Below are 19,495 nucleotides of genomic sequence, written 5' to 3' on the forward strand. Positions count from 1 at the left end.
TGTTTAAAGGCAAGGTGGTCGAGGTAAGTTAAAAAAAATGTACCTTGTCTCTTGCAGCTTTTTTCACGGGTTCCTGCCCACGATTGATCAGATCAGCACTCTGCTTGACTGCCGGGATGATCGGGCGGATCGCAACTGCTGTTGCGAGGAAGGTAATTTTTGCTTTCTTTGCAGAGCCTGCAGTGATGGCCCTTCCCTTTAAGGGAGGGAAGGAGCCTTTCAACGCAGCAGCACTGTACGACCCATTGTGCAGCGCTGCTCCACTCACTGCCCCGCCTGCTGCCGATTGCGCTCCAGGAAGGAAGTGGAGCGCCTGATTTCACGCTCCACTTCCTTCCTGGAGCGCAGTCGCCGAATTTTTTAAAGTTTGAAAACATTAGCGCTTGGGGCTAACTTTTCAAACTTTAAAAAGTTAGAGCCCCAATTGGGGCACTCCTGAATTTCTCCCCCATAAAATCGATCCCTTAGTTAGAATCATAGTACATAAAATTTAGGCACTGGTTATAGAGGTCTGGAGGGCAGACCTCCAGGCCTCCATAACCAGTGCCTGCAAAAAGACGCTCGGTCACTCAACCAGGAAACACCAGGACTGGTTTGATGAGAATGATCAGAAGATCCAAGAGCTAATAGATCGCAAGCGTAGGGCATTTCTGAGCCTTAAACAACAACAGCCCAACTCGGGAGCAGTAAGGCAGCATTATAGACGGCTTAACGCCGAGGTCCAACAAAAAACTCGGGAACTAAAGAACAGGTGGTGGATGGAGAAAGCACAGAAGGTACAGCAGCTGGCTGACAGCCATGATGTGCGAGGATTCTTTACCGCAGTCAAGGCAAACACCCAAGGCCCCACCCAACTGCTGGCCGAGAACGGGGAAACGTTCATCAAGGACAGCGAGACAGTCAGGGCCCGCTGGAAGTAGCACTTCGAAGATCTCCTCAACCGAGACTCTGCCTTTGACTCACGTGTCCTCAATTCCATCATGCAGCATACTACCCGTCACCACCTCAGTAAAACCCCCCAACACTGCACGAGGTAGAAAAAGCCATAAGACAGCTTAAAACATCAAGGCTACAGGAGCGGATGGAATCCCCGGTGAGGCACTGAAGTATAGCGGAGAGGCACTGTTGGCGCGAATGCATGACCTCATCGCATCTGGAGGGAGATCTCAGAGATGCAATGATCATGACCATCTTCAAAAAAAGGGACTGCGGCAACTACAGAGGAATCTCCCTGTTATCACCCACTGGGAAAGTCGTCGCTAGAGTCCTCCTCAACCGTCTTCTCCCTGTGGCTGAGGCGCTCATCCTACGGGGCACAATGGACATGATTTTTACAGTGCGACAGCTGCAAGAAAAATGCAGGGAACAGCACTAACCCTTGTACATGTCCTTCTTTCACCTTACAAAGGCCTTTGACACTGTCAACCATGAGGGTCTATGGAGCGTCCTCCTCTGTTTCGGCTGCCCCCAAAAGTTCGTCAGCTGCTCCACGATGACATGCAGGCCGTGATCCTTACCAATGGATCCATTACTGATCCAATCCACGTCCGGACCGGGGTCATCGCTCCAACCCTCTTCTCAATCTTCCTCGCTGCCATGCTCCACCTCATAGTCAACAAACTCCCCGCTGGAGTGGAACTAAACTACAGAACCAATGGGAACCTGTTCAACCTTCGTCGTTCCCAGGCCAGATCCAAGACCAACCCAACCTCTGTCGTCGAGCTACAGTAAGTGGACAACACCTGCGTCTGCGCACATTCAGAGGCAGAACTCCAAGTCATAGTCAACATATTTACTGAGGCGTACGAAAGCATGGGCCTTACACTAAACATCCGTAAGTCCTCCACCAACCTGTCGCCGCCGCACAGCACTGCGCCCCAGTCATCAAGATCCACGGCATGGCCCTGGACAACATGGACCATTTCCCTTATCTTGGCTGTCTCTTTATCAACAAGGGCAGACATTGACTATGAGATTCAACACCGCCTCCAATGCACCAGCGCAGCCTTCGGCCGCCTGAGGAAAAGTGTGTTTGAAGATCAGGCCCTCAAATCTGCCACCAAGCTCATGGTCTACAGGGCTGTAGTAATACCCGCCCTCCTGTATGGCTCAGAGACTTGGACCATTATCAGTAGACACCTCAAGTCGCTGGAGAAATACCACCAACTATGTCTCCGCAAGATCCTGAAAATCCCCTGGGAGGACAGATGCACCAACATTAGCGTCTTTGACCAGGCCAACATCCCCAGCATTGAAGCACTGACCACACTCGATCAGCTCCGCTGGGCAGGCCACATTGTCTGCATGCCTGACACGAGACTCCCAAACCAAGCGCTCTACTCGGAAGTTCTTCACGGCAAACGAGCCAAAGGTGGGCAGAGGAAACGTTTCAAGGACGCCTTCAAAGCCTCCCTGATAAAGTGCAACATCCCCACTGACACCTGGGAGTCCCTGGCCAAAGACCGCCCTAAGTGGAGGAAGTGCATCTGGGAGGGTGCTGAGCACCTTGAGTCTAATCGCCGAGAGCATGCAAAATCAAACGCAGGCAGCGGAAAGAGCGTGCAGCAAACCAGTCACACCCACCCTTACCCTCAATGACTGTCTGTCCCACCTGTGACAGAGACTGTGTTTCTCATATTGGACTGTTCAGTCACCTAAGGACTCATTTTTAGAGTGGAAACAAGTCTTCCTCGATTTCAAGGGACTGCCTATGATGATGATGACATAAAACTAATATATTGTCACTTTTCAAAGTAACGATTTGGAAGTTTGTTCATTTTATATGGATTTAGAATGTTAGCATAAACTAATTGTTGCTTTCTAATTGTAATTAGATAAAATATACTTGCCAATAGATTGAGTTGATAACTTACATTATGTTTCTATAGGGATCAAGGGGTATGGAGAGAAAGTAGGAATGAGGTATTGAAGTTGCATGATCAGCAAAGATCATATTGAATGGTGGTGCAGGCTCGAAGGGCCGAATGGCCTACTCCTGCACCTACTTTCTATGTTCTATGTTTCTATGACATTGAATTTTACTGCAGACTGGGTGAAAGCAGGAAATCCTTAGTCTGCTTGTAGGTTTCATAGGGATAATTATGCCTGCTAAACCATTTGAACAGGTTAACATCAACATTTTACTCATTTGTGTCTGATGTTATAAATAACATACTATATATTCTAATAAACAAAACATCAAGATAAAGGTCATGAACTTTTGTTTACAAACTGTAGATTGTAAAGCACTGCAACTTTTTTGTCCATTTAAGCATAGTTAAGGTGTTATCTTTTTCATTTTGAAGTATTGATATAGGTTGAATTATAGTCACAAAACTTCTGCTAAAAATTGATACCGATTATAGGGCCCAAGTTTCGGGCCGCGCCTAAAACGGCGCAGCCCGGACCTGGACGCCCGTTTTTCGTGCCGGAAAGGACGCCTAAAAAAAAACTTACCTATTCTCCGGCTCCCTGGAGGCCCTCTGAAGCTGGGCGCGGCGCAGCACGAGCTGTAGGGGGCGGAGCCAGGTCCCTGCACTGAAAACAGTGCCGGGACCTCTGCACATGCGCGCTACAGTGGGCGCGCATGTGCAGTAGCTCCAGGCGCCCAAAACTGTGTGGGAGGGGCCCGAAGCACGCAGCCCCTAGCCCTGGCCGAATGGCCTCACTGGGGCTGCGTGGATAAGGCTCCTCCCACCCGACCGGACCTAACCCGACCCGACCCCCGCTCTCCCCCCCTCCCCCACACCCCCGGCGACCCAACCTCCGCGACTCTCTCTCCCCCCACCCCCGGACCTCCGTGACTCTCTCCCCCCGCCCCCCCCCCCGCGGACCTCTGCAACTCTCTCTCCCCCCACCGACCTCCGCGACTCTTCCCCCCCGCCCTGCGACTCTCTCCCCCCCCCCCGGACCTCCGCGACTCTCCCCCCCCACCTCCACCCGGACCTTCGCGACTTTCCCCCCCCCCCCCCCCGCCCTCGCTACTCTCCCTCACCCCCGACCCGACCCCCCCCCCCCCCCCGAGACATGACGCCACCTACCTGTAAATCCAGCCCGAGGTCTTGGGCCTGGCCGTTCAGCCTCCTTCTCTCCCTTCCCCACCCCCTCTCCTTCCCTCCCTCCCTCCTCTCTCCTTCCCTCCTGTCTCCTTCCCTCCCTCCCTCTCTCCTTCCCTTCCTCCCTCCCTCTCTCCTTCCCTCCCTCCCTCCCTCCCTCCTCTCTCCTTCCCTCCCTCCCTCCTCTCTCCTTCCCTCCCTCCCTCCTTCCCTCCTCCCTCTCTCCTTCCCTCCCTCTCTCCTCTCTCCTTCCCTCCTCTTTCCCTTCTCCCCCTCCCCCCCACCCCCCTTCTCTCCCTCCCCTCGTTGTCAGAAACGCAGACACTGACAGACAGAGATTGAGAGACACACACACACAGACAGATAGAGAGATAGAGACACTGACAGAGACACACTGGGGGGGCCATCCCAGCACACTGTTGGTGGACTCCCGGTGCTGCAGTCGGTAAGTAGAAAATGTTTTATTTATTGATTTAAAAAAATATCTATATTTTTTATTAATTTTTTTTGATTGATTTATTGGTTGATTTATTGATGTATTTATCATTTATTATTGATGATGGCTCTTTATTTGTAAAACTGAAGTGTTTAATGTTTGTAAACTTCCCTTTAAACCCCCCCCCCCCATTCCCTACGCCTAATTTGTAACCTACGCCTAATTTTCCAAAGTGTAGACAAGGTTTTTTCGAACGTCCAAAAATCTTCACTGACTCCATTCTAAGTTAGTTTGGAGTAAGTTTTCACTGCCTAAACTTTGAAAACAGGCATAAGTGGCCGAACACGCCCCCTTTTGAAAAAAAAATTCTGTTCCAAAGTGAAACTGTTCTAACTGACTAGAACTAGAGCAAACTAAATGCCGAGAATTCAAATTTCTAAGATACTCAATTCACAGTGGAAGTCACAAAAACCATGCCAAAAATTGCTGGTCACGGGAATGTGGGAAGGGAGGACCTTGAGACAATCACTATCACTTGGGAGGTAGTGCTGGACAGGCTAATGGGACTCAAGGTAGACAAGTCCCCTGGTCCTGATGAAATGCATCCCAGGGTATTAAAAGAGATGGCGGAAGTTATAGCAGATGCATTCGTTATAATCTACCAAAATTCTCTGGACTCTGGGGAGGTACCAGTGGATTGGAAAGCAGCTCATGTAACACCTCTGTTTAAAAAAGGGGGCAGACAAAAGGCAGGTAACTATAGGCCGGTTAGTTTAACATCTGTAGTGGGGAAAATGCTTGAAGCTATCATTAAGGAAGAAATAGCGGGACATCTGGATAGGAATAGTGCAATCAAGCAGACGCAACATGGATTCATGAAGGGAAATCATGTTTAACTAATTTACTGGAATTCTTTGAGGATATAACGAGCATGGTGGATGAATGTGGTGTATTTAGATTTCCAAAAGGCATTCGATAAGGTGCCACACAGAAGATAAAGGTACGCGGAGTCAGCGGAAATGTATTAGCATGGATAGAGAATTGGCTGGCGAACAGAAAGCAGAGAGTCGGGATAAATGGGTCTTTTTCAGGTTGGAAATCGGTGGTTAGTGGTGTGCCACAGGGATCGGTGCTGGGACCACAACTGTTTACAATATACATAGATGACCTGGAGGAGGGGACAGAATGTAGTGTAACAAAATTTGCAGAGACACAAAGATTAGTGAGGAAACGGGTTGTGTAGAGGACACAGAGAGGCTGCAAAGAGATTTAGATACGTTAAGCGAATGGGCTAAGGTTTGGCAGATGGAATACAATGTCGGAAAATGTGAGGTCATCCACCTTGGAAAAAAAAACAGTAAAAGGGAATATTATTTGAATGGGGAGAAATTACAACATGCTGCAATGCAGAGGGACCTGGGGGTCCTTGTGCATGAATCCCAATAAGTTAGTTTGCAGGTGCAGCAGGTAATCAGGAAGGCGAATGGAATGTTGGCCTTCATTGCGAGAGGGATGAAGTACAAAAGCAGGGAGGTCCTGCTGCAACTGTACAGGGTATTGGTGAGGCCGCACCTGGAGTACTGCATGCAGTTTTGGTCACCTTACTTAAGGAAGGATATACTAGCCTTGGAGGGGGTACAGAGACGATTCACTAGGCTGATTCCGGAGATGAGGGGGTTACCTTATGATGATAGATTGAGTAGACTGGGTCTTTACTCGTTGGAGTTCAGAAGGATGAGGGGTGATCTTATAGAAACATTTAAAATAATGAAAGGGATAGACAAGATAGAGGCAGAGAGGTTGTTTCCACTAGTCGGGGAGACTAGAACTAGGGGGCACAGCCTCAAAATACGGGGAGCCAATTTAAAACCGAGTTGAGAAGGAATTTCTTCTCCCAGAGGGTTGTCAATCTGTGGAATTCTCTGCCCAGGGAAGCAGTTGAAGCTAGCTCATTGAATGTATTCAAATCACAGATAGATAGATTTTTAACCAATAAGGGAATTAAGGGTTATGGGGAGCGGGCGGGTAAGTGGAGCTGTGTCCACGGCCAGATCAGCCATGATCTTTTTAAATGGTGGAGCAGGCTCGAGAGGCTAGATGGCCTGCTCCTGTTCCTAATTCTTATGTTCTTATGTTCTATGTTCTTAAACCAGTTGCTCCAAAAAAACAGGAGCAACTCAGGCCGAAACTTGGCCCCATAGATTCCCCAAAAATTCTGTATATTTTCTTCTGCAAATTTCAGTAGTACACCTTCTTAATGTACCAAGATACTAAATTTTCAGCACTTTTGATCAATTGCAAGCTATTTCACCTGGAGGGAGTGTTTGGGACCCTGGACAGTGGGAAGGGAGGAGGTAAAAGGGCAGGTGTTGCATCTCCTGAGCTTGCACGGGAAGATGTCGTGTGAAGGGGAAGGGCTGTGGGGGTGACTGAGGAGTGGATCGGGGTGTCATGAAGAGTGCGGTCCCTTCGGAATGCTGAAAGGGGAAGGGTGGGGAAGATAAGATTGGTAGTGGGATTACGTTGGAGGTGGTGGAAATGGCGGAGGATGGTGTGGTGAAAGGTAAGGACAAAGGGTCCCTAACGTGGTTCTGGGAGGGAGGAGAATGGGTGAGAGTAGAAGTGCAGGAAATGGAACGGACATAATCGAGAGCCATGTCAACCACAGAAGAGGGAAATCCTTGGTTGGGGAAATTGGAGTATTGGAAGACAGCTGTTATGAAACCTGTCAAAAATCTCTTGACAGCCTTTGCTTTCCATCGTTTTTCTCTGCCTCTCTTGAAAGCTAATTCTCAACCTACCCTGAGAAGCATGACATTTCCTTCCTCTGCTTGTCACAAAAATAGAGAAAGTCATGAAACAGGACTAGATGATGGTCTATTCCAGCACCCTCTGGTTTGTGAGATTAGTTATGGGTATGGCCAGGGTCACAAGGTCATGAGGGTCAGAGGAGGAAGACTGAGAGGGATTTTGGAGACTGGAAGGGACATCTGAATCACCAGTAACACTTATAAAAATGAATTAACAGGCCAACGTTTATCAGTTATAATAATGGTTATTTCAACTGTCTCACGACTGCAAATTACTGAATGCATAATTTAACAATTTATGTTACTGCTTTTTCAACAGCGTAAATCTTAATTGGAGGGAATTGCAACATTTAATTGTCTGGACCTCTGAATATGATCCACTGGCCAACAACCTCGGCTGGAAAAAGAATGGAGCTGGTCTCATGGTGAACAGCAGATTTGGGTTCGGGTTGCTGAATGCCAAGGCACTGGTTGATATGGCAGATCCTAAAACCTGGAAGGGGATCCCAGAGAAGAAACAATGCATTGTTATAGATAATAATTTTGAATCCAGGTTAGTGATTACATTGTTTTCTGGCTTCCTTTCATTTGCATATGAGACCTTGGATTCCCTTTCATTTTAGTGTTATGAAATATTAATATATATTCAAATGTTACTGTAAATTATTCTTAACCTCAATGTTCAGTGATCCTGATACTAGAGAGCTCAGATTATAGAATATTATATAAACCAAATGTTAGGAGAAAGGCTTAGCAACATAATGTTGCAGACTACCTAGAGCAGAAACAGTTTTAACTTTTCTTTATAGAAATGAATACAACAACATTGTTAACTAGGCATGGCCCATATTAGCAATTGAGGTCACTTATTACTTGGAAGGTGCGAGTCTAGGTGGGGTAGAGGAACAAAGGGATCTCGGAGTACAAATACACAATCACTAAAAGTTGCGACACAGGTTAACAAGGCCATAAAAAAGCAAACCAAGCACTCGGGTTTATTTCTAGAGATATAGAATTGAAAAGTAGGGAAGTTATGCTAAACCCGCATCGAACTTGGTTAGACCACCCTTAGGGTATTACATACAGTTCTGGTCAATATATTATAAAAAGGATATAGAGGCACTGGCGAGGGTACAGAGAAGATATACAAGGATGATACCAGAAATGTGAGGGTATACACATCAGGAAAGGATGAACAGGCTGAGTCTCTTTTCTCTTGAAAAAAGAAGGCTAAGGGGTGATCTAATAAAGGTCCTTAAAACTATGAAAGGTCTTGATAGAGTGGATACAGAGTGAATGTTTCCACTTGTGGGGGAAAGCATAACTAGAGGCCATCAATATAAGATAGTCAGCAAGAAATCCTATAGGGAATTCAGAAGAAACTTCTTTACCCAAAGAGTGATAAGAATGTGGAACTCGCTACCACAGAGAGTGGTTGAAGCGAATAGTATAGATGCATTTAAGGGGACGCTAGACAAGCATATGAGGGAGAAGGGAATAGCGGGTTTAGCTAATAGATTTAGGTGAGGATAGACAGGAGGAGGCTTAAATGGGGCATAAATGCCAGCATGGACTGGTTGGGCTGAATGGCCTGTTTTTGTGCCGTATATCCTATGTAACTAAAAAATAATAGAGGGAAGATTATGAAAGTAAACTAGCATGAAATATAAAAACCTATATATGGGCTACATTTTCCATTATTCTTGCATGCATACCGCCCACTTAATGTCCATTTTAATGCTAAAATGAGGTGTAACACCCATATATCGCCCATTTAGCCACAAAATGGAAAGTAACGCCCATTTCTCGGTCACATATCACCGAGCTTTTGGCATGTACGTAACGCCGATGAAAAATAATACCGCCCGCCCACTTTTTTGGGGCAAAAAGATCAGAATGGGTGAAACCAACGGCCATAATATCGGCCAGCGTTACTTTCGGCACGCAATTAACGCCGACATTTAATAATACTCCCCAGCCACTATTTTTTGTTGTAAAGATCACATTTGCTGAAACTAACACCCAGAAAATCGCCCAGTGTTACTTTCGGCACCTTGCATACATCTCGCCGACAATATCGCTCGCCGAGAAAACCTCTGTGAAAAAGTTGCTCTCACCTGAACTAATCACAGCAGTATGGACGCCATTTTCTAAATCGCAGGTCGCTTCATTGAAAAGGCTGCTCTGCTTCAACTTCGGGGGAGTTTGGATGTACCCTGGAGGTCTTTTAAGATGTGAACATCTGAACAAACATCTTATCATACTGTGGATGATTGGAATTTAGTTTAGGTGTCTTAGTAGGGATATTTATTGTTTGTGAACAATCAGTGTAATACTGATAGCTATTGGAATGGGGCCTGTCATTTCTCAGCCTGTCTTGATGAGTAGGCATATGCTGCAGACTACAGATGGCAGAGAATATATTCGACAGCATTATGTGCCCAATCTAAGATGTGCCAGACTGATGAGGAGCACCAGACCTTACATCCCCTACACTTACAGGGAGAAGTGGTCTTCCCTTAACTTGTCTGATAACACCTGCCTTACGAGACTGTGCTTCCAGAAGGAGGTTATCAGTGAGATATGCCAGCTCATCAGGAGGGATCTGCAGCCTGCCAGCACCATCAGGACTGCAGTGTCCGTCGAGGTCAAGATCACCGTGGCACTTTCGTTCTACGTGTCGGGTTCCTTTCAGGCCTCAGCTGGTGACATTTGCGCTATATCTCTGCTTGCCACACATTGCTGCATTAGACAGGTCATTGAAGCCCTTTACATAGGCAGGATGGACTTTATCAGCTTCCCCATGACCAGGGAGGCTCAGACTGAAAGGGCTTTAGGATTCTACCAAATTCCTAGCTTTCCCAAGGTGCAGGGAACAATCGCGATGCGGGCAGCTTTTCAGGATGTAGAGATTTTTAGGAACCACAAGGGATTCTACTCCATGAATGTGCAACTTGTTGTCGACGACCAACAAATAATTATGGCAGTGAATGCCAAATTTCCGGGCAGCATCCATGATGCTCACATCCTGCGTGAGAGTGCTGTATCTGACATGTTTACCAGGCAGCCTCAAGGTCAATGCTGGATGCTTGGTGACAAAGGATATGGCCTCACCACCTGACTGATGACCCCTCTGCCTGACAACCACACCGGAGCCAAGAAGCGATAAAATGAGAGCCATAGAGCCACTTGCAATATCGTCGAGAAAACCATTGGAGTGCTTAAGCAGTGCTTTAGATGCCTGGACCACTCAGGAGGTGAGCTCCAATACCACCCTGAGCAGGTAGCTCAATTCGTGGTGGTGATCTCCTGCTGCACAACTTGGCTGTCAGGAGGGGACAAGAATTGCCAGAAGGGACTGCCAGTCCACCTCAGGAGAGAGAGGAAGAGGAGGACGAGGAGATGGATGCTGACCTCAGGGCAGACAATCAGGCTGATGCTGAAACCATGTCCCCACCCGCTCTAAACCGCAGGAATGGGCCCGTGTTGGCTACATAGCTGCAAGACTCTTACGTCAGTAGCTCATAAATTAGCACTTTGCTTTAAAGAACGTTGTTGTTATTTACAAAGCTGTAACACTGCTGGCTGTGCAGGTCATACATCAATGGTATGCATCACCTTGGTGACAGTTAAAGTTTAAGTTGATTCAAGTTCAGTGTAATTCTACCTTTCATGTTAAGTTTTATTTTTTTCACAAAAACTCGGTGCCAACTACCTTCTTTGTAGTAGTAGGTTTTTTGCTGCTGGTGAATCTCCCTTGTGCCTCACACAACAGCCAAAGAAGCACACACCACATCCACACACGCGTTCAGTCCCTCACTGCTCCCGCTCTCTCTGTCTCCTTTTTTGCGCAAGTAATGATGACCCCTGACCTCCTGAAATCAGGAAACGGGGGTTGCCATGCAGTTGCTATGGTCGGCGATTATTTATGGCAGAAGGTCAAAATATTTTATCGCTAACGCCCATTTCAGATCGCTCGCGGTAACGGCCATTTTCAAAAATGGAAAGTTAGGGTTTTGAAAATGGGCGATACTCCGGCGATCTCAAAACCCATATTTACTGCCCACGCTGATCTGCACAAAAGTGGAACGTCTAGCCCAGAGTAAGAGTTTCTACAGGTCCATAAAAAGGAACATCCGCACTGACATCTGGGAGTCCCTGGCCAAAGACCGCCCTAAGTGGAGGAAGTGCATCCGGGAGGGCGCTGGGCACCTCGAGTCTTGTCACCGAGAGCATGCAGAAATCAAGCGCAGGCAGCTGAAAGAGCATGCGGCAAACTAGTCCCATCCACCCCGTCCCTCAACGACTATCTGTCCCACCTGTGACAGAGACTGTGGTTCTCATATTGGACTGTTCAGCCACCTAAGAACTAATTTTAAGAGTGGAAGCAAGTCTTCCTCGATTCCGAGGGACTCCCTATGATGATGAAAAAGGAAAAGAGTGGCTAAAGTAAATGTTGGTCCCCTAGAGGATGAGACTGGGGAATTAATAATGGGGAACAGGAAAATGGCAGAGATGTTGAACATATATTTTGTATCAATCTTCATGATAGAAGACACTAAAACATCCCAATAGTGGATAATCAAGGGGCTATAGGGAGGGAGGAACTGAATACAATCACCATCACTAAAGAAGTAGTACTCAGTAAAATAATGGGACTAAAGGCGGACAAGTCCCCTGATGGCTTACATCCTTAGGTCTTAAAGGAAGTGACTGCTGAGATAGTGGATGCATTGCTTGTAATCTACCAAAACTCCCTAGATTCTGGGGCGGTCCCAGCGGATTGGAAAACTGCAAATGTAACGCTCCTATTTAAAAAAGGAGGCAGACAGAAAGCAGGAAACTATAGACCAGTTAGCCTAACATCTGTCATTGGGAAAATGCTGGAGTCCATTATTAAGGAAGCAGTAGCAGGACATTTAGAAAAGCAGAATTCATTCAAGCAGAGTCAGCATGGTTTTATGAAAGGGAAATCATGTTTGACAAATTTTCTGGAGTTCTTTGAGGATGTAACGAGCAGGGTAGATAAGGGGGAACCAGTGGATGTGTGTATTTGGATTTCTAGAAAGCATTCGATAAGGTGCCACATAAAAGGTAACTGCACAAGATAAAAGTTCACGGGATTGGGGGTAATATATTAGTATGGATAGAGGATTGGCTAACTTACAGAGAACAGAGAGTCGGGATAATTGGGTTATTTTCTGGTTGGCAAACAGCAACTAGTTGTGTGCCACAGGGATCTGCGCTGGGGCCTCAACTATTTACAATCTATGTTAATGACTAGGATGAAGGGACTGAGTGTAATGTAACCAAGTTTGCTGATGATACAAAAAGAGGGTGGGAAAGCAAATTGTGAGGAGAACACAAAAAATCAGCAAAGGGAAATAGGCAGGCTAAGTGAGTAGGCAAAAATTTGGCAGATGGAGTATAATGTGGGAAAATGTGAGGTTATCCATTTTGGCAGAAATAATAGAAAAGCAAAATATAATTTAAATGGAGAAAAATTGCAAAGTGCTGCAGTTCAGAGAGAGCTGGGGGTCCTTGTGCATGAAACACAAAAAGTTAGTATGCAGGAACAGCAAGTAATCAGGAAGGCAAATGGAATGTTGGCCTTTATTGCAAGGGAGTTAGAGTTGAAAAGCAGAGAATTTCTGCTACAACTGTACAGGGTATTGTTGAGGCCATACCGAGAATACTGCGTACAGTTTTGGTCTCAGTTTTTAAGGAAGGATATACTTGCTTTGGAGGCTAGTCAGAGAAGGTTCACTAGGTTGATTCCGGAGATAAGGGGATTGACTTATAAGCATACCTTACCACCAGGGGAGCACTTGCAGGAGACACTCCATACCTGTCCCACTGTGGTCTATAAAAGGAGGTCTCAGGCAAGTGCAGCACTGGAGAGCTGGAATTAAAAGGTGCAGGTCCTGAGTGACCTTGACTTCAGAATGTGTCTCGTGTAAGTCAGTACATTAGAGTCAGGACTTAACAGTGATCTTATTGAAAAGTATAAGATAATGAGGGGGCTCGACAAGGTGGATGCAGAGAGGATATTCCCATCCATAGGAGAAACTAAAACTAGGGGACATAGTCTCAGAATAAGGGGCCGCCCATTTAAAACTGAGATGAGGAGGAATTTCTTCTCTCAGAGGGTTTTAAATCTATGGAATTGTCTGCCCCAGAGAGCTGTGGAGGCTGGGTCATTGAATATATTTAAGGCGGAGATAGACAGATTTTTGAGCGAGAACGGAATAAAGGACAATCCTCCAGTGGCCATCTCCGATCCACTCTCTTCCCCTGCCGATCCCTGGCTGACCACACCCCCCTCCGCTGATCCCCGATTCCCCTGATCCCCAGCTGACACCCCCATCCCCGATCCTCTGCTCCTGCGATCCCTGATCCTGCCCCGCCAATCCCTGGCATTCCCCTCCGCTGCTGCCCGAGCCAGTTGATCCCCGACCTCCCCCCCCCCTGTCAATCCCCGAGCCAGCAGATCCTCAAAACCCCTCGCGTGATCCCCGACCGAGCCAGGCAATCCCCCCATCCCCCCGTCACCCCCACCCCGCAATCCCTCCCCTGGACTGACCCCTTGCTCCCTCTCCGCATCTGCAGGCCTATCCACCCTCAGCGAGCCAGTCTCTCAATCTGGCTGGCTGCGGGCGGAAATCCAAGGCCTCGCATGCAAATCAGGCCCTGCCGTTAAAGTCAGCAGGGCCTGCGGGAAACTTGGTCTCCGGGGTTTCCCGCCTGCTACCAACCCGCCTATCTGGAGAAAATTCCAGCCATATAATTACTTGGCAGAAGGAGAAGTAGTGTGACTGGCTGGCTGCAGTAATTTAAAATAATTCACTTCATTTAAGAGACCATTTTGCATTTCACCCTTGCTGGGAGCAATAATATCACATCCATATGCCGTTTTATTTCTGGAATGTGTTTTATGAAAGATGAGCATTTTTTGGCTTTTGACTTTAGACTTGGCTTCAAATGAAACAGAAATTCAAGAAAGCGAAAGCAAAGACTGTGCATTATTAGTCACAAATGTGTTAATAGAAACATAGAAACATAGAAATTTACAGCGTAGAAGGAGGCCATTTTGGCCCATTGTGTCCACCCGGCTGACAAAGAGCCGCACGGCCCTCGGTCAGCAGCCCTAAAGGTTACATATAAACCTATGAAAAATGAACAATGGCAGAAAGGTAAAAAGCACAACCCAGCCCAACCAGTCCACCCCACACAACGGCAACACCCCTTACATTGAAACATTCTACACTCCACTCCAACTGGAGCCATGCAATCTCCTGGGTGAGGCAAAAACCAGATAAAAACCCAGGCCAATTGGGAGGGAAAAAAATCTGGTAAAATTCCTCTCCAACCCATCTAGGCGATTGAAACTAGTCCAGGAGATCACCCAGTCCATATTTGATTCCCTGCAATACTTACCATCGTATCTGTACCAGCCAACAAGAGGTTATCCAGTCCAATCCCAATTACCAACTCTAGATCCGTAACCCTGCAGGTTACGGCACTTTAAGTGCCCATCCAAGCACTATTTAAATGTGGTGAGGGTTTCTGTATCCTCCTCCCTTCCAGACAGTGAGTTCCAGACCTCCACAACCTTCTGCGTGAAGAAGCCTCCCCTCAAATCCCCTCTGAACCTTTCACCAACCACCTTAAAACTATGCTCCCTCATAATAGACCCCTCTGCCAATGGAAATAGGGCCAGGCCCCTCAAAATTTTGTACACCTCAATGAGAGGTTGTACCCTCTCAACCTCCTCTATTCCAATGAGAGCAAACCCAGCCTATCCAATCTATCCTCATAGCTAGGATTCTCCATTCCAGGCAGCATCCTAGTAAATCTCCTCTGCGCCCTCTCTAGTGCAATCACGTCCTTCCTATAATACGGCGACCAGAACTGCACGCAGTACTCCAGCTGTGGCCTAACCAGAGTATTATACAATTTAAGCATAACCTCCCTGCTCTTGTATTCTATGCCTCGGCCAGTAAAGGCAAGCATTCCGTATGCCTATCCACTTGGCCTGCTACTTTCAGGGATCTGTGGACAAGCACTCCAAGGTCCCTTTGTTCATCTACACTATTAAGTGGCCTATCGCTTAATGTATATACCCTTTCCTTATTAGCCCTCCCAAAGTGCATTACCTCACACTTCTCCAAATTAAATTCCATTTCCCACCTGACCAGTAGATTGATATCCTCCGGCAGTCCATGACTTTCCTCTTCATTATCAACCACACAGCCAATTTTAGTGTTGTCTGCAAACTTCATAATCATACTCCCTATATTCAAATCTAAATCATTGATATATAACACAAAAAGCAAGGGATCCAGTACTGAGCCCTGCGGAACCCCACTGGAAACATTCTTCCAGTCACAAAAACATCCAACTACCATTACCCTTTGCTTCCTACCTCTAAGCCAATTTTGGATCCAACTTGCCACTTTGCCCTGAATCCCATGGGTTTTAACCTTCATGACCAGTCTACCATGTGGGACCTTATCAAAAGCTTTGCTAAAGTCTATATACACTACATCGTATACACTACCCTCATCGACCCTCTTGGTTACCTCCTCAAAAAATTCAATCAGGTTAGTCAAACATGATCTTCCCTTAACAAATCCATGCTGATTGTCCCTAATTAATCCTTGCCTTTCCAAATGTAGATTTATCCTGTCTTTCAGGATTTTTTCCAATAATTTTCCCACCACTGAGTTTAGGCTGACAGGTCTGTAATTACTCGGCCTTACCTTTTCTCCCTTCTTAAACAAGGGTACCACATTAGCAGTCCTCCAGTCCTCCGGCACCATGCCCAAATCCAAAGAGGACTGGAAAATAATGGTCAAGGTCTCTGCTATTTCCTCTTTTACTTCACTCAACAGTCTGGGATGCATTTCCTCCGAGCCTGGGGACTCATCTACTTTCAAAGCTATTAAACCCCTTAATAACTCCTCTCTCATGTTTATTTCATCCAGAATTTCGATAGCAGTATCTGCAATGCCCCTTTCCTTTGTGAAAACAGACGCAAAGTATTCATTAAGAACCATACCAACATCTTCCGCCTCCACACAAAGCTTAACCTCATCGTCTCGAATAGGCCCTACCCTTTTTTAGTTACCCTCTTGCTTTTAATATATTTATAGAACATCTTTGGGTTTTCCTTAATTTTACGAGCCAATAATTTTTCATGCTCTCTCTTAGCATTCCTAATATCCTTTTTAATTTTACCTCTTAACTTTCTATATTCCTCCAAAGATTCTATAGTATTTAGCTGTTGGTATATGACATAAGCTTCCCTTTTTTTCTTTATCCTCCCCTATAAATCCCTAGACATCCAGGGGGCTCTCTAATTGTTATTCCCACCCTTTTTCTTTAAGGGCACATGTTTGGCCTAAGCCTTCCGGATCTCCTCCTTGAATGCCTTCCACTGTTCTGCACTGATTTACCCACAAGTAGCTGTTTCCAATCCATTGTGGCCAAATCACTCCTCAACTTAGCAATGTTAGCTTTTCCCCAATTTGGGACTTTTATTCCAGGCCTATCCTTGTCCTTATCCATAACTAACTTGAATCTGATTGAAGTATGGTCACTGGCAACCCAAGCGCTCTCCCACTAATACCCCTTCAAACTGCCCAGCCTCATTCCTCAAAACTAAATCCAAAACCGTCCCCTCTCGAGTTGGGCTTGTTACACACTGACTAACAAAGTTCTCTTGAATGCATTTTAAGAATTCCACATCCTTTATACCCTTCACACTATATTTGTCCCAATCAATATTAGGATAGTTAAAATCCCCTACTAATACCACCCTATGGTTTTTGGACTTCACAGCAATTTGCCTACATATTTGCTCCTCTATCTCCCTCCCAATGTTTGGGGGCCTATAATACATGCCCAGCAGTGTGATCGCCCTTTTTTATTTTTCACTTCGATCCACATGGCTTCATTTGATGATTCCTCTCACCTATCATTCCTTATCACTGCTGTAATAGTTTCTTTAATCAATACCGCAATCCCCCTCACCTACATTTTACCCCCCCTCTCTATCTTGTCTAAAAAATCCTGTAGCCAGGAATATTGATCTGCCAAAACTGCTCCTCTTTTAGCCATGTCTCTGTAATGGCTATAATATCATACAGGTGCAACGTCCAAAATCCGGAGTTACGGAATCCAGAATGAATCCGGACTCCCGACCGATTGGTGGCATGGTCGTCCGGAATCCGTAAAATATTCCGGAATCCAGACCCGCCGACTCTGCCGACCTCGAGGTCCCAATGCTGCCTGACCTCGAGCCTCGCTTCGCCGCCGCTGCCTTTACCTCGCTGCTGCTGCCCTTACCTTGGGGCCTCCTCGCTGGCCCGCCTGAACACCTCCTCCGCGACAGGCCCCGCCCGAACAGCTCCTCTTCAGTGTGGCCCCACCCAACCAGCTCCTCTTCGACGGGGCCCCACCCGACCCGCTCCTCTTCGGCGGGGTCCACCCGAACACTTCCTCGGCAGCGGGGCCCTCCCGCATCCTCATCGACGAGGCCAGCGGCCCGCGCAGCTCCTCGGCGAGCACCCCGACCCCCCTTTCTGATGCCCTGAAATCCGGAAATACCTGAACCTGGGCTCGGGTGTTTCAGGATTCCTGATGTTAGAAAAACGTTCCGGAATCCGCGTTTTTCCGGACTTTGGAACGGCCTTGGTCCCGAGGATTCCGGATTCTGGACGCTGCACCTGTACTCCCAAGTGTCTACCTGTGCTCTTAGCTCATCCACCTTATTCGCTATACTCCTTGCATTAAAGTATATAACATTTAACACAGGAAGATCTCCTTGATTACTACCTACTAACCCTGTTTCCTCTGTCTTCCAGATTCGCTTTCTAAATTCTTGCTATCCAATTACGCTGGCCTAAGTTAGTTTGGAGTAACTTTTAGCTAGCTAAACTTGCTTAAATGGCTAAAACAGGTGTAAGTAGCTGGTAACGCCTCCTTTTGAAAATAAAACTAAACCAAAAAAAAACCTAACTAACTCACTTACACTGGCACAAATTAAATGGCCAGAATTGCAACTTGATTTTTCTGGAGTATCTTTTTAGTTGTAATTCTGGCCATTTAATTTGTGCCAGTGTAAATGAGTTAGTTAGGTTTTTTTTTGGTTTAGTTTTATTTTCAAAAGTGGGCGTTACCAGCCACTTACGCCTGTTTTAGCAATTTAAGCAAGTTTAGCCAGCTAAAAGTTACTCCAAAATAACTTAGGCCAGTGTAAGTGGGCACTTTTGTACGTTCAGAAAAATCTTGCGGTGACTTAAGAAATCGGCGCAGGCAGCCAGAGATAGTGGGGGGAAGGGGACCTTGCAAAGCACTCATATCATCATAGGCAGTCCCTTGAACGAGGATGAGTTGCTTCCACGAGAGTTCACAGATGTTTCAATGAAGGAATGAAGGACCCGTTGTTCCAGTCCTGAACTCCAGTTGAGGGGGTGGAAGATGCCTGTGCATGAATTTTTTTTAACGTGTGGTGACCATTGCACATCAGCCAGCACAACACCTTCACAACAACATTAAAGATGCATAAATACATTTAAAGCACCAAGCACTAAACAAAGCAGTACATTTGCACCAAGCACAAAAAGTAATAAGCAATTAATTAACAAATAAAAAATAGAAGGAACCCTGCACCTAAAGCACCAAACCAAAGTAATAAGCAATCAATCAATCAGTAAATAACAAATAAAAAATAGAAGTCCTACCTTAGGGAACGCAGCGGGCCATCGATGAGAGAGCCCATTCAGCCAGGGCTAGGGACGGCGTGCTTTGGGCCCCTCGCACACAGCTTGCAGCGTGCACTCACAGATTCGGCCTGCCAGGAGCTACTGCACATGTGCGCACACTCTAGCACGCATGTGCAGTGGTCCCGGCACTGTTTTCAGCGCCGAACCTAGCTCCGCCCCCAATCCACTGGGCCATGCTACGCCACCACCGAGGAGAGGCTGGGGAGCAGCCAGAATCGGGAGGAAGATTTTCGCCGCGCTTGGAGGCAGACAAAAGCAGCGCACCTCGGGTGAGTGCGCCAGAAAAAGGGGTTGGGAAATTTGAGCCCATTAATACAGCAGAAAATGGGTTTTTCACAAAAAATAAGCGTTTTTAATCAGAGTGTCTAGTCCACCACCCGTGAGTAACCTGATTTTAAATAACAG

The 19,495-nt window shown here is 46.6% G+C and overlaps 1 protein-coding gene across 1 annotated transcript in view; it reads left to right on the forward strand.

Moving 5' to 3' along the window:
* The window catches only part of pcsk1 (proprotein convertase subtilisin/kexin type 1), a 95,972-nt gene that overhangs the window by 52,043 nt on the left and 24,434 nt on the right, over positions 1-19,495 (forward strand). Inside the window, exon 10 of the mRNA XM_070866414.1 lies at positions 7,621-7,854. Coding sequence (XP_070722515.1) covers positions 7,621-7,854 — 234 coding nt within the window. The remainder of the gene's footprint in view (positions 1-7,620; positions 7,855-19,495) is intronic.

Source organism: Pristiophorus japonicus, chromosome 1 (assembly GCF_044704955.1).
Source record: "Pristiophorus japonicus isolate sPriJap1 chromosome 1, sPriJap1.hap1, whole genome shotgun sequence".
NCBI lineage: Eukaryota > Metazoa > Chordata > Chondrichthyes > Pristiophoridae > Pristiophorus > Pristiophorus japonicus.